The sequence below is a fragment of the Sphaeramia orbicularis genome, chromosome 6 (assembly GCF_902148855.1).
Source record: "Sphaeramia orbicularis chromosome 6, fSphaOr1.1, whole genome shotgun sequence".
Taxonomy (NCBI): domain Eukaryota; kingdom Metazoa; phylum Chordata; class Actinopteri; order Kurtiformes; family Apogonidae; genus Sphaeramia; species Sphaeramia orbicularis.
In genome coordinates, this window is record NC_043962.1 from 40,008,988 (window position 1) to 40,028,558 (window position 19,571).

The 19,571-nt window shown below is 37.4% G+C and overlaps 2 protein-coding genes across 10 annotated transcripts in view; one reads left to right on the plus strand and one right to left on the minus strand.

Annotated features, from left to right (window-relative positions):
• Window positions 1-11,746, plus strand: part of zfc3h1 (zinc finger C3H1-type containing) — a 30,059-nt gene extending 18,313 nt beyond the window's left edge. For 4 of the 9 annotated variants that reach the window (XM_030135549.1, XM_030135548.1, XM_030135551.1 and 1 more), the window contains exons 21-34: window positions 291-471; window positions 565-751; window positions 1,218-1,406; window positions 2,039-2,276; window positions 2,389-2,494; window positions 3,185-3,383; window positions 4,620-4,714; window positions 4,835-4,942; window positions 5,624-5,728; window positions 5,830-5,992; window positions 6,900-7,000; window positions 7,262-7,363; window positions 8,990-9,029; window positions 9,476-10,231. In XM_030135549.1, coding sequence (XP_029991409.1) covers window positions 291-471; window positions 565-751; window positions 1,218-1,406; window positions 2,039-2,276; window positions 2,389-2,494; window positions 3,185-3,383; window positions 4,620-4,714; window positions 4,835-4,942; window positions 5,624-5,728; window positions 5,830-5,992; window positions 6,900-7,000; window positions 7,262-7,363; window positions 8,990-9,029; window positions 9,476-9,712 — 2,051 coding nt within the window. In that variant the 3' untranslated portion in view covers window positions 9,713-10,231. Of the gene's footprint in view, window positions 1-290; window positions 472-564; window positions 752-1,217; window positions 1,407-2,038; window positions 2,277-2,388; window positions 2,495-3,184; window positions 3,384-4,619; window positions 4,715-4,834; window positions 4,943-5,623; window positions 5,729-5,829; window positions 5,993-6,899; window positions 7,001-7,261; window positions 7,414-8,779; window positions 9,155-9,475; window positions 10,232-10,584 lie in introns of those variants that run through there. The other 5 variants (XM_030135550.1, XM_030135553.1, XM_030135554.1 and 2 more) reach the window with 4 other exon arrangements.
• A 5,570-nt stretch (window positions 11,747-17,316) lies between these two features.
• Window positions 17,317-19,571, minus strand: part of LOC115420378 (leucine-rich repeat-containing G-protein coupled receptor 5-like) — a 41,488-nt gene continuing 39,233 nt past the window's right edge. The window contains exons 10-11 of the mRNA XM_030135615.1: window positions 19,424-19,509; window positions 17,317-18,158 (exon numbers count right to left, since the gene is read on the minus strand). Coding sequence (XP_029991475.1) covers window positions 17,317-18,158; window positions 19,424-19,509 — 928 coding nt within the window. The remainder of the gene's footprint in view (window positions 18,159-19,423; window positions 19,510-19,571) is intronic.

Genomic DNA, 19,571 nt, shown 5'->3' on the forward strand with positions numbered 1-19,571 from the left:
GGAACCACAGCTTCTGTCTAGAAGGGAGCTGTACTATAGCTATTGAAAAAAAATCCTTAAGTGTGTGCAGTGCTTAGGTGCAACACATCCCGTTTTTGTTGGTGTTTGACTTAAAAACTATGTATTTTTACATCATTTTTGCCATGTAGCATTTAGAAAAAGCCTTCAAAAAATGAATCAAACATGTTCAATGTTAGTTAATTTTTTGCTGAGACTTAAACCTTGTCTTTATCAGTTTGTCCATGTGCAACTATTGACACAATGTTCTTGACTGTGCTTTTATCTCTTAGCAGATAATAGTTCCACTACGCCTCTGTCTGCGTTGGATGTTTGTGTCACATCAGAGGACAAGCGCTATTTCATCAGTGAGACAGACGACATATCAAACCTTGAGATGAGTGTACTGGAAAGCCCCTGTGACACTCAGCTTTGGATCAAATTAGCCTTCAGATACCTCAATCAAAATGACACGTAAGTGAAATTGACTTAATTTTCGCTTTCTTTTCTTTCTCCATTTGAATTTCTTTTTGACATGAGGATAACCTGCCATTTCCTCCTCTGCAGCTCTGCGGCAGAGTGTTTAGAAGCTGCCCTGAACACATTGTCTCGAGCTTTGGAAAGCAACTGCGACAACCCAGAGGTGTGGAGCCACTACCTGTCTCTATTCTCCAGGCGAGGCAGCAGGGAGGAGGTCCAGGAAATGTGTGAGATGGCGGTGGAGCATGCACCTGACTACCACGTATGGTGGAATGTAAGTCCAACACTAACCAAAGTTCACAGCTAGTCCCATACATGTCTAGACTTTCTATTTATATTCAGTGTGCAAGGTTTTTTGTTTGTTGTCATTGTCTTCTTCTTCTCCTCCTCCTCCTTCTTCACCACTTATACTACTTATTAAGTATATCACTATATTATAATGTTTATTCTGTGATTATATACATATTGGTCATATTATAGTATTATAACACAACATAATAGTTATTTATTATTATTGCTACTACTCTTACTGCTCTGTTATTATTGTTTTTACTGGTACTTTCCAATGTGCAACTGTCTGTTTTTTCACTACTGTTTTTTTTTTTAAGTAGTTTTTTATGCTTACTGTATTACTATTTTCTTATCAGATTTCTTATGCTGTACATTTGGTGTCGTGCTGCTGTTGGAACCTCAGATTAATAAAGTTCTGTCTAAATACCTTCTCATTACTTTCCCTCCAGTATCTGAACCTGGAAAGCTCTTTTGATAGAAAGGACAACGTGTCTGAACGCCTACTTGAGTATCTCCTCAACGAAGCATCATCTGGTGTCACAGATAAACTTTCCTTCCAGCTGATGGAGGCTTTGCTCTACAGAGTACAACTCAACCTGCTCACAGGCAGGATGGAGAACACTCTGGTCATTTTGCAGGTAAATATATCTGAAATTTCTAGGTTAGTCCTTATCCTGGAGCAGGCTGTGGTCTCTGAAACTTCAGTTTTACAATCACAAATACTAAACATTTTGGCTTTTTCTTAAATATTCTGTAGAAAAGTGTTCTATATAACTTGACATCTTGTGATTGAAATTTTTATACTGATGATCATTAGCATGAAACTGCCTGATATGTCTGTATGGAAACTATGAAATTCCCCCATTTAGGAGGAGATTCAGGCTACCAAATGTTCTCATCGGTCATCATGCTGTTGGCTGAATGATTTTTGCATGTATTGTGTTTCATGTTTGGGCCTGTATTATGTGTCTTAATCGGGCTGTTAAACAGTTTTTTCCATGGGGCAATAAAGTGTTGCTGGACAAAATAACTGAGAAAGTTATGAAGATAAATCCACTCTATTGTTTTATTGGTCAGGCCTAGATCTTAGGTTAATTTGTCCAAAAGTCCCACATCTGTCCAAAATGAATCATACCCAGGAGAAAACCAAAGTTTAAAACTGGATTAAACAGCCATAATCCAAGCAATATTTGAGGCGGGAAAAAAGAAATCCTCTGTGAGCCCCAGGGTGAAAGAAAGTCATGCAGAAATATTTGTCTGACTTCTCCAGAATGCATTAAAATCAGCCTACGACAGGAGCATTGCAGACCACCTGACCCCAAGAGACCGGGCCCTGGTGTGGCTCTCTTACATTCACCTGACGGAGTTCGACCGTCTGCCGTCCAGCCTGTATGACCCAGCTGACTCCGGACCGTCCAGACTTGTCAGCAGAGAGCCTTTCCTGCTCCCCTGGAAAACGCCACAGGACATCAGCACTCCACTCGATATCCTGATCGCACTATTTGAAGGTAGGGAGACCGCGAACAGAACGGCACAGTCTAACACAGCCTTTGCATAATCATAATCATTTTATTTCAGGGCAGCTCCGTCACACTGAAAGCACTTACTGTTTTTATACAGATGCCATCAATCATTGCATCGATGACACTTTGTCGCAGAGTGAGAGGACACTGGCCTGCCTTCCTCTTCACACAAACCTCATCCTCCTCAATAAAATCCTGGAGAAGTGAGTTCATGCCAGAGACCTGCTGCACATCACCTACACCTCTCTGCTCATGGTTCATGTCCTGTTCCTGCTGACCTTTTATGAAAAAAGAACAAAACGGCACACTTGAAAATAAATCCCTTTATTTATGACTATATAATAGTAATAGTAGTAATAGTACATGTTTTTTTTTAATGTATGTAAAAAAGAAAAAAAGACAAGTATCTTGCTGGACATGTACAGTATGTTTTTCAGTTCTCTCAAATGTCCTCAAGTGTAGCCTCTGAATCATCATGAAGGGGTTTCATTACTCTTGAAATGTTGTCATCAATTATATCTGTTTTGCTTTTACTTACTTTTGCCCCAAACACAGTAACTAATTCTGTGTAGAGTTTATGCCACTTAAGGTCTCAAATGTGTCCTAAAGCCTTTAAATATAGTGTTTTCAAATGTCTCTTGACCTTCTAACAGAACCTACCCCTTAACTTCTTTTCAGTAATTAAAAATCACTCAGTGTTCATGTTTTACAATTTAAGGGAAATGTATAAATACTAAGAAATGCACTTTAACAAGCAAACATTATTAATGGGAATCATCAAGATGATTAATGGTTAATATACATAATTTTCTAGCTTTTATGTGAAACAAAATAAACTACATAAAGAATAAATATCTGCAGTAGATGATCATTAAATATTTATGTCTCTACAGGTTTGATGAGGGCATCCTGCTGTGTGAGTCTCTGCTGGAGTTTTGTCCTGAGTCGTGCATCCTACGAGATGCTCTGGCCGACCTCCATATCGGAAAGGGAGATGGCGGTCAGGCAGTCAGCATGTGGCTTCACGCCCTGGCTGAATGTCCCAACAACGCTGAGGTCTTCTATCATTCTTGCAAGTTCCTCATGGCTCAGGTGAGCTCAGCAGATGCCAATATTCAGTCCAGTCTCTCATACTGCATCTGTTTTGATTTCTGTTTTCGAACGGGTTAGACTTGAGTGTCCTTTCATTTGGAATGTTTCCTTTGACTTCACCACAGCAGAATTAAAACCAGGATAAATAACGTGAATCCAAAACAAAACACGAAAACGAGCACAGATGTAACTGGCCTGAGAGTTTTGCTGTTTTGTTCAGGGTCTTAAATAAATGGTTGTCTGTCCAAGGATGCAGCTTTTAAAGAAAATCACTTTAGATGTAATTAATTCATACCTGTAAGTAATTTCAGATGATGTGTTAACAGTTTGTCATTTATATGCAATAATTATGCACATCTTTTGAGGTTTCAGTTGCTCACATTTGAACATATGAAGCACGTCCTTGTCAGATTTAAGAGTAAAATTGTGTTTGTGGTTGAATCGGTTGTGTGATATAAAGATTTTTTTTTGCTGAATTGTGACATATTTTTAGACAAAACACACACTTGAAAATGAAAATGCCCTTATTATATTACACTGAAAGCTAACTGCGATCAGCTTTTGTTATGACATTCAAACACTTCAATTCTACATGTTTACCTTTAAGTCTCAGAACTTTTTAATCTCTCCTGTGCTGCATTTTCCACTTTACAGCATTCAGATTACTTCTGAACTGTTTGCACCATCCACAAAATTCAAATGGCATCATAAAGCTGAGATCCTGAGCTTCCCAACACTATATAACAGTTAACTGCAGCAATGTGGGATTCTGTTACAAGTAGAAAGGAACTGTTTCAGAGACTTCCACACAGGCTAAAAAACGCCTGGAAATAACAACAAATACGAAGCCATAATATGGATACTGAATGTTCAAGACCAAAAAGAACATTTGAGCAGATGTTAAATACTTAAAAGTTTATTTCTGCAATCTCAAAATGTTTCGTTACGGACATTTAGAGTTGTTTCTGATAATAAATATGCCAAAAACTTCAAGTCAGTTTTTTTCTTTTTTTTTACAAAAACACAGTTTTAAGCATTTATTATTTATAATAATGATACTTAATGGCCAGGTATTGAAAGTTAAATTCTCCCTGAAAACATAGGTGCAAAAGAATTGGCAAAAAAGACATTTTCTGACACTTTTATTGCAAAGAAAACATGAAGACACCTAGGTGGCCTGTTATAAAGGCAGTATTAAAAGGGTTAAATGTTCTTTCTTTCCTTCCTCTTTTACAGGACAAGTCGAGTGCTGTCGTCCCTCTGTTTCGAGGGTTCATCCTGTCCCTTTGTGAAGACGAACAGGGTCAGAGGAAGCCTGTGGATGTATTGCGGTACGTAATTCAGCTACATTTTACAGTCAGTCACTTGAAAACATCTAGTCAAGAGAAAAGACGGTGTTTGGAATGTAGCTATTATATGAGTAAAGTGCTTTTTTTTTTTTCTTCTTTCAGACACATCCTGGGCTTTCCCACTGAAGAGCTGCTCCAAGGCCCCATCATTAAGAAGGAGTTCCAGGAGCAGCTTGGCCAGCATATGCCGTACCTCCATCTGGTTCACTGGTGTGTGGTCGCTTGATGTTTGCAGATTCATGTTAGCATTGGTGCAACCTGTTCTCCACAGCCCAAAACTAATCTAAAAACCATTCAAATATAGTCAAGTGGTTTCCTTAGATCATGGGTGTCAAACATATGGCCTGTGGGCCAAAATAGGCCCGCTAAAGCTTCCAATCTGGCCCGCAGGATGAGTTTGTGCAAAAAATGACACTGAAGATATTAATAGTCCAGTGTGCCATTCTCATTTTAGTTCCAAAGTCCAACGATTTTGTGTCTGTTAAAGGTCTTGTACCTTTTGTAGATCCACTGTGATCTACATAAAATACACATGTATAAAGGATAACTTGAGGCATAATATTGCACTTATTGTTCTTGAGAAATTTGAGGTTTTTCAGGTTATTCACATTTTTGTGAAAGGATAGTTTGTAAATGTAAAAACTTTCATAATTTAATTTTACTTTTTTTTTTTTTTTCCCTTAAATACAGAGAAAAATGATGCTATTATTGTACTGGTATGGCCCACTTGAGATCAGATTTGGCTGAATGTGGCCCCTGAACTAAAATGAGTTTGACACCTCTGCCTTAGATCCTTCTGTTCTCTATTAAAACCAAAATACAGGTGAACAATGAAACTTTTTGGATTAAATGTAACTTAAGTTGATTCTTTTTTTTTTTTTTTCTTTTCAGTTGCTGGCAATGGCTGCACGGTTCCGTTGAGGACACGGTGGATGCCTTTGAGCGAGCGCTGGGATCACCGATGCAGCTGGAAGAGCTTCATAAACTCTGGATGGAGTCAGTTTGACCAGCATTCTCCTGTTCATCATCTCTACAGCGTTAGTACACAATAAACTTAGATAATTAAGATGATTAACTCCTTCTCTCTCTTTCTCCAGTTATCTGGTGTTCAGCAGCAGTCAGCAGGCCTCTGCTCCAAACAAAAGTCAACCCAAACTGTTCTCAGATCTGGTCCAGCGCTGTCTGAGTACCGTCCCGTCTCGGTTGGAGGTGCCTTTCAACCCAGCAGAATTCTGGAGCTCTTACAACTTCCACAACAAGGTAAGGCTGCTATAGCCTATCACAGGCATTCACACTGAGAATATGGCTGATTAATGATTCATATAAGGCACAGGTGTCAAACATGTGGCCAGGGGGCCAAATCTGGCCCGCGGGATGTAATTTATGACTAATGGCACCTGAAAGGTCATTTTGAGCGCTGGCCCTTTAAATGCACATAAGCCACTTCACGCCCCACCCCCTCCAGGTTGTTGACTGTGCTGCTCTGTCCCGTTCAACCAGCAACTGAACATTTTAGGTAATCGGCTTGAAGTTTGGACATATTTTCAGTATGGACTACAACCACTGCTGCTGACAAACAATTATGTCATACTCGGAGAAATGTTCATCAGAAGTCTTGACCTTATATGTGCAAATGTCGTGACGTAACTAGTTATAAATGTAACAAATTAAGAAGGAATTGCAAAGGGGTTGTAGAAATCCACTTGATTTTTGCCAAAATTAATACACTGGAAAAAATCAAAAGCTTACCAAGTGTATTTTTCTCATTACTAGTCAAAATATCTCATCACACAGATTTTTTTTGCTTAATTCAAGTAAAAAAATTGCCAGTGGAACAAGTGAAAATTATTTTGGTAAGATTTTTTTTTTTTTTTAAATAAGATTTTCAAGATCTATTGTCTAAAAATCAGTTCTTATATCTCACTGAAAAGTTACTCTTTAGGTGAGTATGTCTTATTTTAAGTGTGATGAGATATTTTGACTAGAAATGAGAAAAATACACTTGGTGAGATTTGGATTTTTGCAGTGCGTAAAGATAGCTTTTTCAGCACCTGGAGGGTTCAAATTCAAACTTTTTGAACTATTAGGGTCTGAATATACAAATAAATGTACCAAAGACTAACAAAAGTGGGTTAATGATTTCACTTGCTCTTTATTGGATCTTCAGGTGGTGACTTTTTACCTGAGCTGTCTGCCGCCGTCCCAACATGCACTTGTCCTGGAGAGACTACGATACGCGATGCCTAACAACACCGTGCTTGGCCTGAGGTACACACACTCTGAACAAATGCAGCTGCATGTCCATGGCTGTGTGTCGGCTGCATGTCAGGGGGGTGACGTTTTCAGGTTGTGACACTTTCAGCAGGTAAAACGAGCCCCATCTGAGCCTCTGTCGCCTTCCTGTTCATTTTTAAAACACAGTGGCTGGTAAGCGTTTTTGCTCCAGCAGATTGACGGGTGAAGTGTTGGCGTCTTTGACTTGACGTTCTTGTCAGTTGTTGGTGTCAGTGCTCATCTGTTGCTGTGCAGGTTGCTGCACCAAGAGTGGCAGGATGGGAACATTGAACATCTGAAATTCCAGGCCAGGATGTTGAGCAGTAACGCTCCCAAGTGTTTGGCCAACTGGAAAATGTAAGTGCAGAAACACCTATCGCCTCTGAGTCGAAAAAGACAAAAAAAGCATGATGATTAGGGATGGGAATCGAGAACCGGTTCTTTTTGAGAACCGGATCCCAGTAGCTCAATTCCTTGGAATCGTTTGCCTTCCTGCTTAACGATTCTGCATATCGATTCCGCCTTCATTGCACATGCGCGATGACGTCACACGTACGCTGCATTGTTTTGGTCAGAATGTAGCCAACATGGTGTTGAGGCAGAAACGGTCTAAAAAGATGACACCAGGTCCACTGGAACACTGTCAAAGCTTCCATGTCTTCAAAAGGGTGGAATCCCTGCAATATGTTCAAACATTTGTCCACAGCATGTGAATCATTTACAGGAATGTCACGTATTTGGTACACTACTTAGCGACGCTTGTGAATGTAGTGGCAGAGTGAACGCAGGGCCCAGTTCCGGTGTGGGTAACAAACATCATACCCCCTCAAATACAAGTTTCTGAAGGTAGGGGAAAGAAAATGAGGTGCACAATAACAGGAGACGAGCCGAGCCTTGTCGAACTGGTTTAACGTAGTGGAAATGCAGCAATAGAGGAATTAGTAAAACGTCTTTAGTTTCACTTTCACTGCACGCCACTGCCGCCGCCCCCCCCAAACTAGGCCCGGCGTCATCTGTTATTATTATATGTACATACTGTACAGGGTGGGGAAGCAAAATTTACAATGAACATTTAGTTGTTTTTTCTCAGCGGACACTACGTCAATTGTTTTGAAACCAAACATATATTGATGTCATAATCATACCTAACACTATTATCCATACCATTTCAGAAACTTTTGCCCATATGAGTAATCAGGAAAGCAAACGTCAAAGAGTGTGTGATTTGCTGAATGCGCTCGTCACACCAAAGGAGATTTCAAAAATAGTTGGAGTGTCCATAAAGACTGTTTATAATGTAAAGAAGAGAATGACTATGAGCAAAACTATTACGAGAAAGTCTGGAAGATACTATTAAAGAAGAATGGGAGAAGTTGTCACCTGAATATTTGAGGAACACTTGCGCAAGTTTCAGGAACCATGTGAAGGCAGTTATTGAGAAAGAAGGAGGACACATAGAATAAAAACATTTTCTATTATGTAAATTTTCTTGTGGCAAATAAATTCTCATGACTTTCAATAAACTAATTGGTCATACACTGTCTTTCAATCCCTGCCTGAAAATATTGTAAATTTTGCTTCCCCACCCCGTACATGTTATATTTTCTGTGCACAGATGGAAATATAAAAGACAGTTAATGCAAACACACCCGTTTGTACTCTTTTATTCCCTCATTCAATGAGAATCAATAACAGAATCAGTAAGGAATTGGATCGATAAGCAAAATCGATAATGGAATGGAATTGTTAAATTCTTATCGATTCCCATCCCCAATGATGATGTGGTTGAATAGACAAAAAAAATGTGTCCTATTTAAACTATTCGACCACAACTGCACAGTCTCCTTAGGTTTTATGGTATTTAAAGAAAGTAGATGAGGATGAATCTTGGATTGCACTGGGAGACGTTTCAGAACATATTTACGTCTGTTAGTTTTCCGGTGGTGACGCTGACAAACGTCTTTGTGCTGTGTCTTTCGGCAGAGCAATAGCTGTGGAGAGGGAGCTAAAGGAGCGATCAGAGGTGAGTTAGTGTCGGAGGGGATGGGGGGGTTGAGTGTCATTTTAGAGTCAGGAAGTGTAGCTGAGAAAACTTTTAAGTAACTTCTGGTAATAAATGAAGAAATCAAGTAGAAAAGATTAAAAGAAAAAAAAAGCTGTTAAACATTATCGCTCATTTCTTGTTAATGAACCTTATCTCTTCCCCCACAGGCTTTTTCTGACCGTCCACAAATAAGTGTAACGTGTGGCGGTTTAGCTTCTTGATTGATATTTGGGATTTGCTTATTGGTGTGTTTGTTAAATGAAAACATGACTAAACCTCTGACTTCATTCCACGCTTTCGTTTTCTGTCTTTGTCTTCGCTGAACTGACACAGAGCTCCGACATTTGGTGTGTTTTTTTTTTTTTTTTTTTGTTTTGTTTTTTTTTATCCCCTTCCCCCTTGTTATATTTGTTTATTTTTTATAGGTACGACTTCTCTATCAGCAAGCCCTCCAAAACCTTCCACTGTGTGCTGCCCTGTGGAAAGATGTAATTTGCCCCCTTCAGTTTCTCTTAACACTCATCACATGCAAACACATAACACGTGTGTGTTTTGGTCACAGGAGTTTCTTTTTCAGAACTAGTGCATGTTTAATATTGCTTTTAAAATATAAAAATAAAATGTTCATGGTCAACAATGGATTCCATATAGAGATAATGTAAATTCAATAATCGTACAATATGTTTCTGTTAGTAGGAAATATATATTAATACATTTTACGTATGAAGTGAAGAGAACAGAGGTTTGGTAAATCAGATGAAAATGGCCTAACACTTTTGTCTGAATATGTTCAGTTTTATATCAGTTTGTCATCATGATACAGTAATTGTTTTCTAAATTAGATGAAGAAAATGACTATACTGTAGTTTCTGTTTTTTTCTTTCTATTTGGAACATCATATAAACAGAGAGCAGAAGTAAAGGCATGTTGTTAGTTTTCATCTGCTAGTGACTTTTTTTGTTTTTCACGATGAGGCAGGAATAATTTGGTTTTCACATCAGTCGAACAGTATTTCAGCGATTTATGGAAACACTGAATAACCAGGGTTCCAGGAATCAGTCACTCGAGTTCAGTTTCTCTGAACATCCTCAAAAAAGGCTTGAAATTTCCAGCAATTATTATTTGTTTTTCAAAAAGGGCAAAAAAAATCTACAGTGAGCATAAAAGCAGTTTTTTTTTTTTAACCTTTTCCCTCAATTTTTCTGTTGCCATAAATATTTCCGGTATGAAAGATCAAAATTTATGGCCTGTTTGCCTGTAGAATGGTTTGTGTCAAAAAGAAAGTCATTTTAAAAAAAGTATTAGTTTTTTTTTGTTTTTTTTTTACAGATTTTTTCAAATTAATGTCTCTGTAAAGAAAATCCACTGACCAAAATGTACACGGACCATAACACACATACCAAACAGATTTTTTTGTTTGTGTTGTTTGCGTCACACCTGTATACACGCATGTTCACCTGCTGCCCTTCCCTCCCCCCCCCTCCTCTTTCTCTCTCTCTCCATATATTTCTTCTGTCTCTCTCCCTCTCTGTAGCGCCTGCTGTTTGAAGCTGCTGAGGGAGGTAAAACAGATAAACTGAGGAAACTTGTTGACAAGTGTCAAGAGTTGGGAGTGAGTCTCAGTGAGTCGCTAAATTTAGGCCTGGGCAGAACGCAGGGAGAACATCAGTGACACTCGAAGCCATTCCAGCGAGGTCCACACCCTCTTCAAGAAAAAAACACAACTAAAATTTACATGTATATCATTTAAAAATCACCAGATTGGCTCTAGATTATTCAGTCAGACGGCCACTGCCTAGGTAAGCCAGAAAAGTTTGAGGAGGGGGCCGGGAAGAATGAGCCACAGTTCCCTCCTCCTGCAGCGCCGCTCTTTGACACCAGAGGGCGCAGGACACGAGAAAATCTCACCACGTCCCTCGAATGTCCAAATCACTCTGGACCCGCTTATGTCTCCTTACATCATATACGTAAGTATAGATCCTGCTGAGTGACACAGTGTTGCCTTTTTCCTGTTTTTTTTTTTTGTTTTGTTTTTTTTTTGTTTTTTTTTGTCTCCCCTGTTTTGTTTTGTTACTGTCAAGTTTTCATTTGGATTTCACCCCCTTTTACCCCTTCCCCTTTCCCCTTATTATTTTTTATTATGAAATACCTGGAAGGGTTGGCATTGGGACGGACTGTGACATTTCACTGTGCTGTTTGAGTCCCTGTGTGTTTTAAAGGATGTTTTCCCCCTGTAGTGATGCTGAAACATCTGCACGTTGTGTTTTCTTTGTCCCACTACGTCTCCTGAGGAAAGATTGAGACGCTTATTTTGTTAAACCTACCAAAAAAAAAAAAGAAAGAAAATTGAAGTCCATGTGGAGCATGGCTGCCTGCCTGCTTAGTATTTTCTATTTGGCTTTTCCATTGTCCCTTGTATTTGTGAGACTGCCACAGAGACTGATGAACGCTGTGACTGTCCTCTGCCTGCCGACCAACGGGGAAGGCCCTTTAAACGCACTAAACAAGGATGAGACAGTCAGGACCTCGCTAACAAGTTCTCATGTGCAATTTGTCGTCTTTTTTTCCTTTTTTTTTTTTGTTAAAATTATACTATATGATGATCAAAAGTATTAGAAAGGGGAGGAGAATTAAGTCCTTCTAATGTTTTTTGTAAGTTGAATATAAATGTGAATAAATTATTTTGTAAAGGTAAAGATCTGTGTCCTGAGTTTTTATTGTGTCTGAGAGACTGTTTTTGGTTTAGAAAACAGAACTGCAAGATATCATTTTAGGCAACTAGAACAGGTAATACAGGTAACCAGAACAAAAGGTAGAAAAATGAAATGCATTCTGTGGAGAATGTCCCCAACAACATGAAGAATATACTGCAACAAGACCAGCAATGATTAAAATAAATCTAGATTTCAGTCACTAGTTATTATTGGAACCTTATTCCTTGTGTTAAAAAATATTTGACAGATATTTGATGTTTTTCGTATCGAATACATGAACACTTAATGCACCAAACTTTACATATGCAAAAGGATAACCACGAGACTTTGAATAAGGAAATGGAAAATATGTAGTTCTAGTGATAAGTGGAAATGGCTTAGATCAGTTTTCTCAAATGAGGGTATGTGTACCCCCAGGGGTACTTGAAATGTTTTTGGAAAAATACATTAAATAAGTCATGTACTAAATATAAAATAAATGAGAATTAATGCTAAAATATAAAACACAATAAATACATTCATATAATAAAATTGACATTCCTAGTTTTATTGTCCATCATCTTGTTTAAACTTTGGTAACATTTTAATAACATTTGTATTTTATATTATTCAAGATAAGTTTGAGTAATTCAGTAATTATTTTTGGTTGAAAGGTTCATTTATTCATTAATGATCAATTTATTTTTAATATCAATGAAAGAGGGCACTTTTCAGTTGATATTTTACACTATTTAGATGTCATTTTTAATATAGTTCAATATGTTGTTTATTGACAAAGTTTTGAAAATAAAATCACACCTCTGACACAGGAACAATTTTTGCCTAATTTTTTCAATCAAAAATGCTGAAGCAAGAATTTCGTGTACTAGGCTAAAAAAGTATATTTCAAGGGGTAATCCACTGTAAAAAGTTTGAGAACCACTGGCTTAGTTTCATCACATATTCAAGATGTATTTTATGATTATGTGTGTAATTTGGGGATTTTTCCACAAAAATACATGGAAACCAGTAATGTTTAAACAGTTACTAGAATAAAAGGAAAAAGGTGAACTACATGTTCCTGAAATCATACCTTTTACATGAGTATGAAAACATGCATGTGGTGAACAACAGCATGTTTTTCTTCACAAAACAGTTGAAACATGAGGGAAAATATGATGCAAATATATTAAAATTATCCTGTACTGTAAAATATATTTTATGATTATCAAAGGAGCGATCTAGTGTCAAACTGCAACATTTTTAAAGGTGAAGAAAATATATAATGTAAACTTGGGAGAAGAGGAACCTTGAATTAATAAGGAAGGGACAAAGATTTGCTGCTGTTGATAAATTTAGTCTCAATTTATTTATATTTGAGATTTTCCTCAATTACAACTTAAGTATGCAAATGTAAAAATGGTGACCTGTGGTACAGGAACATATTTAATAATAAAATAAATAAAATAATAGTAATAATAAGTAAGTAATAAGTAATAAAACTGCCCATTGCATGTTTGTAGAAATATTTTATATATATATATTTATGTCGATTATGCACAGTAGAAAAACAAACATGTCATGTTAACAAAATTATGATAGATAAAAAAAAACTTTTAGGGAATTTAAGTAGATAATTCAAAGCTTTTAAGTTCAAAATAACCAGTAAAAGTTGAGTCTTGAGTTTTATTTTAGTTTGATGTATACACATGTATGTCATTTTCCTTAACAAGTAGAATATACTGCATATAATATCTAACACAGAAAAAAATACAGGCGAATTCCTGTAAACCATACTTGTTAAATATCACATCTTTGAAGGTATGAGTGAACGTTAATCTTTAAAAAAAAAAAAGAAAAAAAAAAGAAAAAAGAAAACACGATTTAAGTTTTTCCATGTCAGATCTATAGAAGTGGATGTGTCAGATCATTAAATGGTTACACATTGGAAACCAGTGGAATAACTGAGGTGTGAGTCTGTTAAACCACCACAAGTGTTTCCATTTTATTTTCCTGATTCGACACTGTGTGAGCACACACACATCTGTCACCTTTATTAGTTGTTAAAGAGCTTGGTGATCACAGGGATTTATAAAAAATTATTAACAGCTGCAACTGGTTCTTTTTCACAGCAGTTTTTGACTCGTCAATGCGGTAGAAGCACAGTGTTAATATTTACAGTTAATCAACATGTTGAACTCATGGTAAAAGCAGTAACTTTAGAAACAAATGCAACATATAAGATTAGATTACTATGGCTAGTATTATGAATACGTCAAGACTGGAGAAAATGAAATATAAATAAATAAGGGGAAACACTAAGAAGCCTCTTCCCTACAGAAAAATACAAATCTAGATTTCTACATCGCGCTACTTTATGTATGATACTGCTTTAGGAAAATAAAGTACTCAGAGACTTTACTTAAATAAAGTACTAATACACACTGTACTCCTCTAGAAATAAGAGTACTGCATTCAATACCTTACTTAGTAACAGGACTTTAATGTACTTTAAAGTATGAATGGCAGAAGTGCTCATTGTGCAGTAAAATGGTCAGTGTTTAACTGTCATAAATGATGTTTATGGCTGATTTTACTGCTGCATTAATATGTGTATGTATACTTTAAAAAGTGTAAGTAGTTAAAGTTATAGCAATGCATCAAATTCTACAAGATTATCATACAGTGGTGGAAAAACGTTTTTCAACACCCCATGTATTTGTGATATATTGCATTAAGAATCACTCTAAAGCACAGGTGTCAAACATGCGGCCCGGGGGCCAAATCTGGCCCACCAAAGGGTCCAGTCCGGCCCTTGGGATGAATTTGTGAAATGCAGAAATTAGACTAAGATATTAACAGTCCTTTTAGTTCAGGTTCCACATTCAGACCAATTCAATCTCAAGTGGGCAGGACCAGTAAAATACTATCAAAATAACATAAATAATGACAACTCCAAATTTTTCCTCTTAGTAAATGTAAATATTTCCATGTATTCACTCTAAAACAAAGTATAATTTCACAAAAAATGTGAATAACCTGAACAAATATGAAAAACCTGAAATGTCTTAAGGGAGGTAAGTACAATGTTAACAATATTCTGCCTGATTTTAAATGTTTTGTGTATTTGTAGATCCACTGTGATCTGTAAGTTATAATGAACATGTGGAAATGATAAACTGAAGCATAATATTGTTAAAATTACACTTATTGTTTCAGTTTGTTCATCTTATTCACATTGTTTGAAAGGACAGTTTGTAGATGTAAACATTTTCATTGTTTAATTTTACTTTTTTCACTCTAAAGCATTGAGAAAAGTTTGGGGTTGACAATATTTATATATTATTATGTTACTATTTTACTGGTTCGGCCCACTTCAGATCATATTTAGCTGAATGTGGCCCCTGAACTAAAATGAGTTTGACATCCCTGATCTAAAGTCATTGACCTCAGCCCAGTACTGTTCCATTCTCCAAACATTCATGCTCTTTTCTGCACATGCTCTGTTCCATCCAGGTCAAAACTGGATGTTTTAGCCAGAAAAAAACAACAACAAAAAAAAACCAAAAAAAAAAAAAACATCCAGGGCATGACATGTTGGAACTCTCAACAATTTTGTAAAATTTGCCTTTGCCATGGTAACCTGTACCGTAAGATTAAATCATCAGTCTATTTCAATATTTTAAAGCAAGAAGCACAAATATGACCCTGGGTTTGATAAATATGGATTTTTACACCATAAGGATAAAAAGAAGCTGAAACCCCAGCTGTTCTTAAAGGTCAGTGATGCTACAAACATACAGTAGTGGGAAAAAGTTTTCGAACACCCTTAAAATTTTACCCAATCTTGAATATTGTCATGAGATATTTGCTGAAAAATCTTTCAAGGTCACTCAAGGTCAAATGTCATGGCACCAAATGAAAGCCCATATGTGACTTCCTATCTATTGCCAATAGTAATTATATCAATATATTCAACTGTTTTCAAGTTATAGCACTTTGAAATTTGTCCTATTATAAACCAATGGGGGGTTTTAAAATTTCAAAAATTCACAAAAAATTAAAAAAATCAACATTTCCCAATTCTTTGAAAAAACTTGGTAGACCTTATCCTTAGACCTAACCCTAACCCAAAGATGTTCCACAACAAATATCAAGTCATTCTGACTGACTGTTTCGGACAAGAAGATTCTTGAAGAATTGTTTACAGACGGACGACGGATGGACGCCAACTGATACCAACAGTCCATCGGACCCTTCAGGCCAATGGACTAAATATAAAACTAAATTCTTGACAGTTTCCACATGTCATGCTATTGTCTTGCTAAAACATCCAGTTTTGACCTGGACAGAACTGAGCATGTGCAAAAAGCAACATGTGAGTTTAGAGAACAGAACAATAATTGTGTGAGACAGATTGCATTAAATGGAAGATGAATGTGTGACTTTGACTAGTTCTAAAATGTCGGATGGACATCATACATCATGAACCAAAATGGAGAAGAAAAAATGTAATGTTACAAGTTGTTTTGCTTGAAGAATCTTTTATTTTTGCAGACGTATCCTTATTTGTACTGAACAGTCAGTGTCAGGTTTAATTCGTGTGTATGTGGTTTTGATAAACTCACACCTGTCTGTGCTGAACTTAGAGAAAAGGTCAGATTCTACCTAAAACATCTAATTTTACAGCTTTAGAAAGTAGTTGTGGTAAAGAGAGTCGAGCAGAAAAAACAGATTTTGAACCTGGGGAATTTTTGTGGTCAAGAAATGTTAGCCTAATTGTGCAGGTGTTAAGCAAGAGCGTACTTTCTGAAACTTTGTGGTTCAGCTATGCAGTTGGTTTGATTGACAGGTGTTCAAGGTGCTTGCTTTTCTTAGAATTAGCTTATGGAGTGACTGACATGTTCTGCCCAGTAACTATGATTAACCAATAATAAGCGTATGATGAATGATGTCATTGAGTAATGGGAGTCTTCAAAGTCACTAAAGACTATAAAAAGTAAATAAGGAAACTTTTCTTTTTTTAGCTGGCTTTATCTTTTTCTCTCTGTGACGAAATGTGTGTTTGTTTGATGCTAGACTATTTTTGTAACTTTTTCTAATTTGCCTGAAGCAATAAATCAAGCTATTGTTTTAACTTTTTAAAACCTCAAACCTTTTTGGTGAGTTCTTCTTTTCTCCTGGTTTGGTCCTTCCATCCGAAACATAACTGGTGAGTTAATTCAAATTACGTGACCCCCCCTTCTGGTAAGCTGCCTAAATGGAGTAGTCCAGAGCCACTGTTGGTCTAAAATTCTCTAGTACACGCAGCCTTTTGTCCAAAGATAACTGGAGATTTTTGGTACCAAAGTGGTTTAAAGTAAAAGAAACTGGGGCAGTAGCTCATTAACCGAAATAAATTGTGGTTTTTGAGATTTACTGCTTGCTGCGTGTTTACACCTGGCTCACTGACTTAAGGGTGATTCTTAATTAAAAATATCACAAATGTATGAGGTGAATGAAAACTTTTTTCCGCCACTGTATAATCAGGCCTCACTAAACGTACTGGGTTATATTCCACCTCTGAAGGAACCTTACAGAGAAACAGAGACAACGCTTTGTGTTAAATCACAGGATATTTTCTCTGAGCTCACACTTTTCAGCTTGTATGACATCTGATACTTTTCCCTGAAACACGGTCTGAGGATCAGATACAGAAGTGGATCCAGACCAGTGTGGAGGGCTGTGATGAAGATCAACCCTGCAGATGTACAGGCATCCACATCAGGGAGGAAGAGGAGGGAGGAGATGCAGATGAAGGAGGCACATGAGAGGAGTAAAGTGTTTATAAGGAGGAGGAAGGTCAGCAAAACAGGTGTGGCGTCATCGTGAAGTCCGCTGGAGTTGAACGAAGCTTTGCTCTGATGGCGGCGATTAAAAATGTGAGTGACAGCCGAGAACAGGCAGCAGAAAGTGTTGAGAACGACCAGAGCTGTGACATAACCCAAACACGTGGAGAGTCTGAGGAGAAAACAGGAAGAACAGAGGGTTTTCTCCTCCATAATAAACAGAGGTAATGCAGTGATAGCGAGGATAAAACCAAAGCAGAAGCTCCAGACCCTCCTGCAGGTGTTCATCTGGACTTTAAAGACGACCCCCATCATGAGGAGGACAGAAGCCTGAGAGGACAGAGTGAAGAGGAAGCTGAGGAGTCCACATCCTGTTGGCCTGACTTCACCAAAACAGTCCACGGTGACGGCGACGACAGCGATGATGAAGCGGAGGCAGAAGAGTGCGGTGACGAAAGGGTGAGAGTCTGGAGGTTCAGCTGCTGAGGAGAAAATGATGGAGAGCAGGACCAGAGAGTTGAAAATGATGGAGAGGATGAAGATGAAGGAGATGTTAAAGTGAAGAGTCCAGTAGCGTCGGCTTTGACCTGGAGGAGACAGAGGTCAGGGTTAGGAAATAATAATAATAAAAACTAACATTTGGAGAGGTATGATGACTTAATAATAATGGATTGGATTTATATAGCGCTTTTCTAGACACCCAAAGTGCTTTACACTATTCATTTGCTCTCACATTCACACTCTGGTGGTGGTAAACTACATCTGTAGCCACAGTTGCCCTGGGGCAGACTGACAGAAGCGTGGCTGCTAATTTGCGCCTATGACCCTTCTGACCACCACCGAACTTTCATGCACCAGTGTGAGTGGCACTGGAGGCAAGGAGGGTGAAGTGTCTTGCCCAAGGACACAACGGACTGACTAGGATAGAGCAGGATTCAAACCGCCAACCCTTCAGTTATTGGACAACCCGCTCTACCACCTGAGCCATGGCCGCCCCACTTAAGTACCTCAAAGAAGATACAGGAAAAACTAAAAATGTCAAACACATTTAAGTATTAAGATATTTATCCCCTTAATGCCTGAATTTATATACAAGTATTTCAAAATATAAATTATTGGTGTTTTTGCTTTCAAGCAGATGCTAAATTAACCCATAAAGACCAAAACCTCCACTGGTGTCCAAAAGCATCTTCTGACCTAAACTGTTTAATACCTGTTGATCCACTAGTCCTATTAATACATGTAAATAATTGTTGTAAAATACAGTTTGTCATCTTTTCATGGTCATCAGATATGACCCATTTGGACGTTCAGAGTGAACGTGGAAACACCGTCATCTTCTACAACATTAATTCACCAGTTAAACCCATGGAGTTGGATCAATGACAGTGGATGGACACACTTGTTTTTAAGTGAATTTTTTGATAAATTTGCTGAAAAAGTTCTTTTCTCTGTTTTGATATAAAAACCTTTGAATTAATGCTGAGTTTTCATGGCCATCTAAATTATGTGTAGGTAATTAAATATAGGAAACTTAATAATTTACAGTGAAAAATGCAAAATACAAAGCATAATATTATAATAAATGGTGATTAATCCCTTAAGAAGGGTTAACTAGAGAAAAATTCATTTTGGAATTGCCACAAAACTAGCACTGGGTCTTTATGGGTTAAGGGGAGATTGTTTGACTATTAATTTGACTATAGCCCATAAAATAGATAAAAATTTGAGTTTGATGCTAATTTGCAACAATAGGCCTAATGGTCAATAGTTATGAAAAAGTAGGAAAAAAAAAAGTTTGATTTTTTTTCTTTCAGATTCCTTCAACCAGATTAAATGTGATTTTTCTTACTTATAGTGTCCACGCTGTCAGGATTTATTAACTTTATGCAAGGAGGCAACACAAAACATTGGACGCCGTCTGTTGGTTCTGCAGCCCTGAAAGAGACATAAGAGATACAGTTAAAATATGATTAAATTAAATCATGCGCCAATGTTTT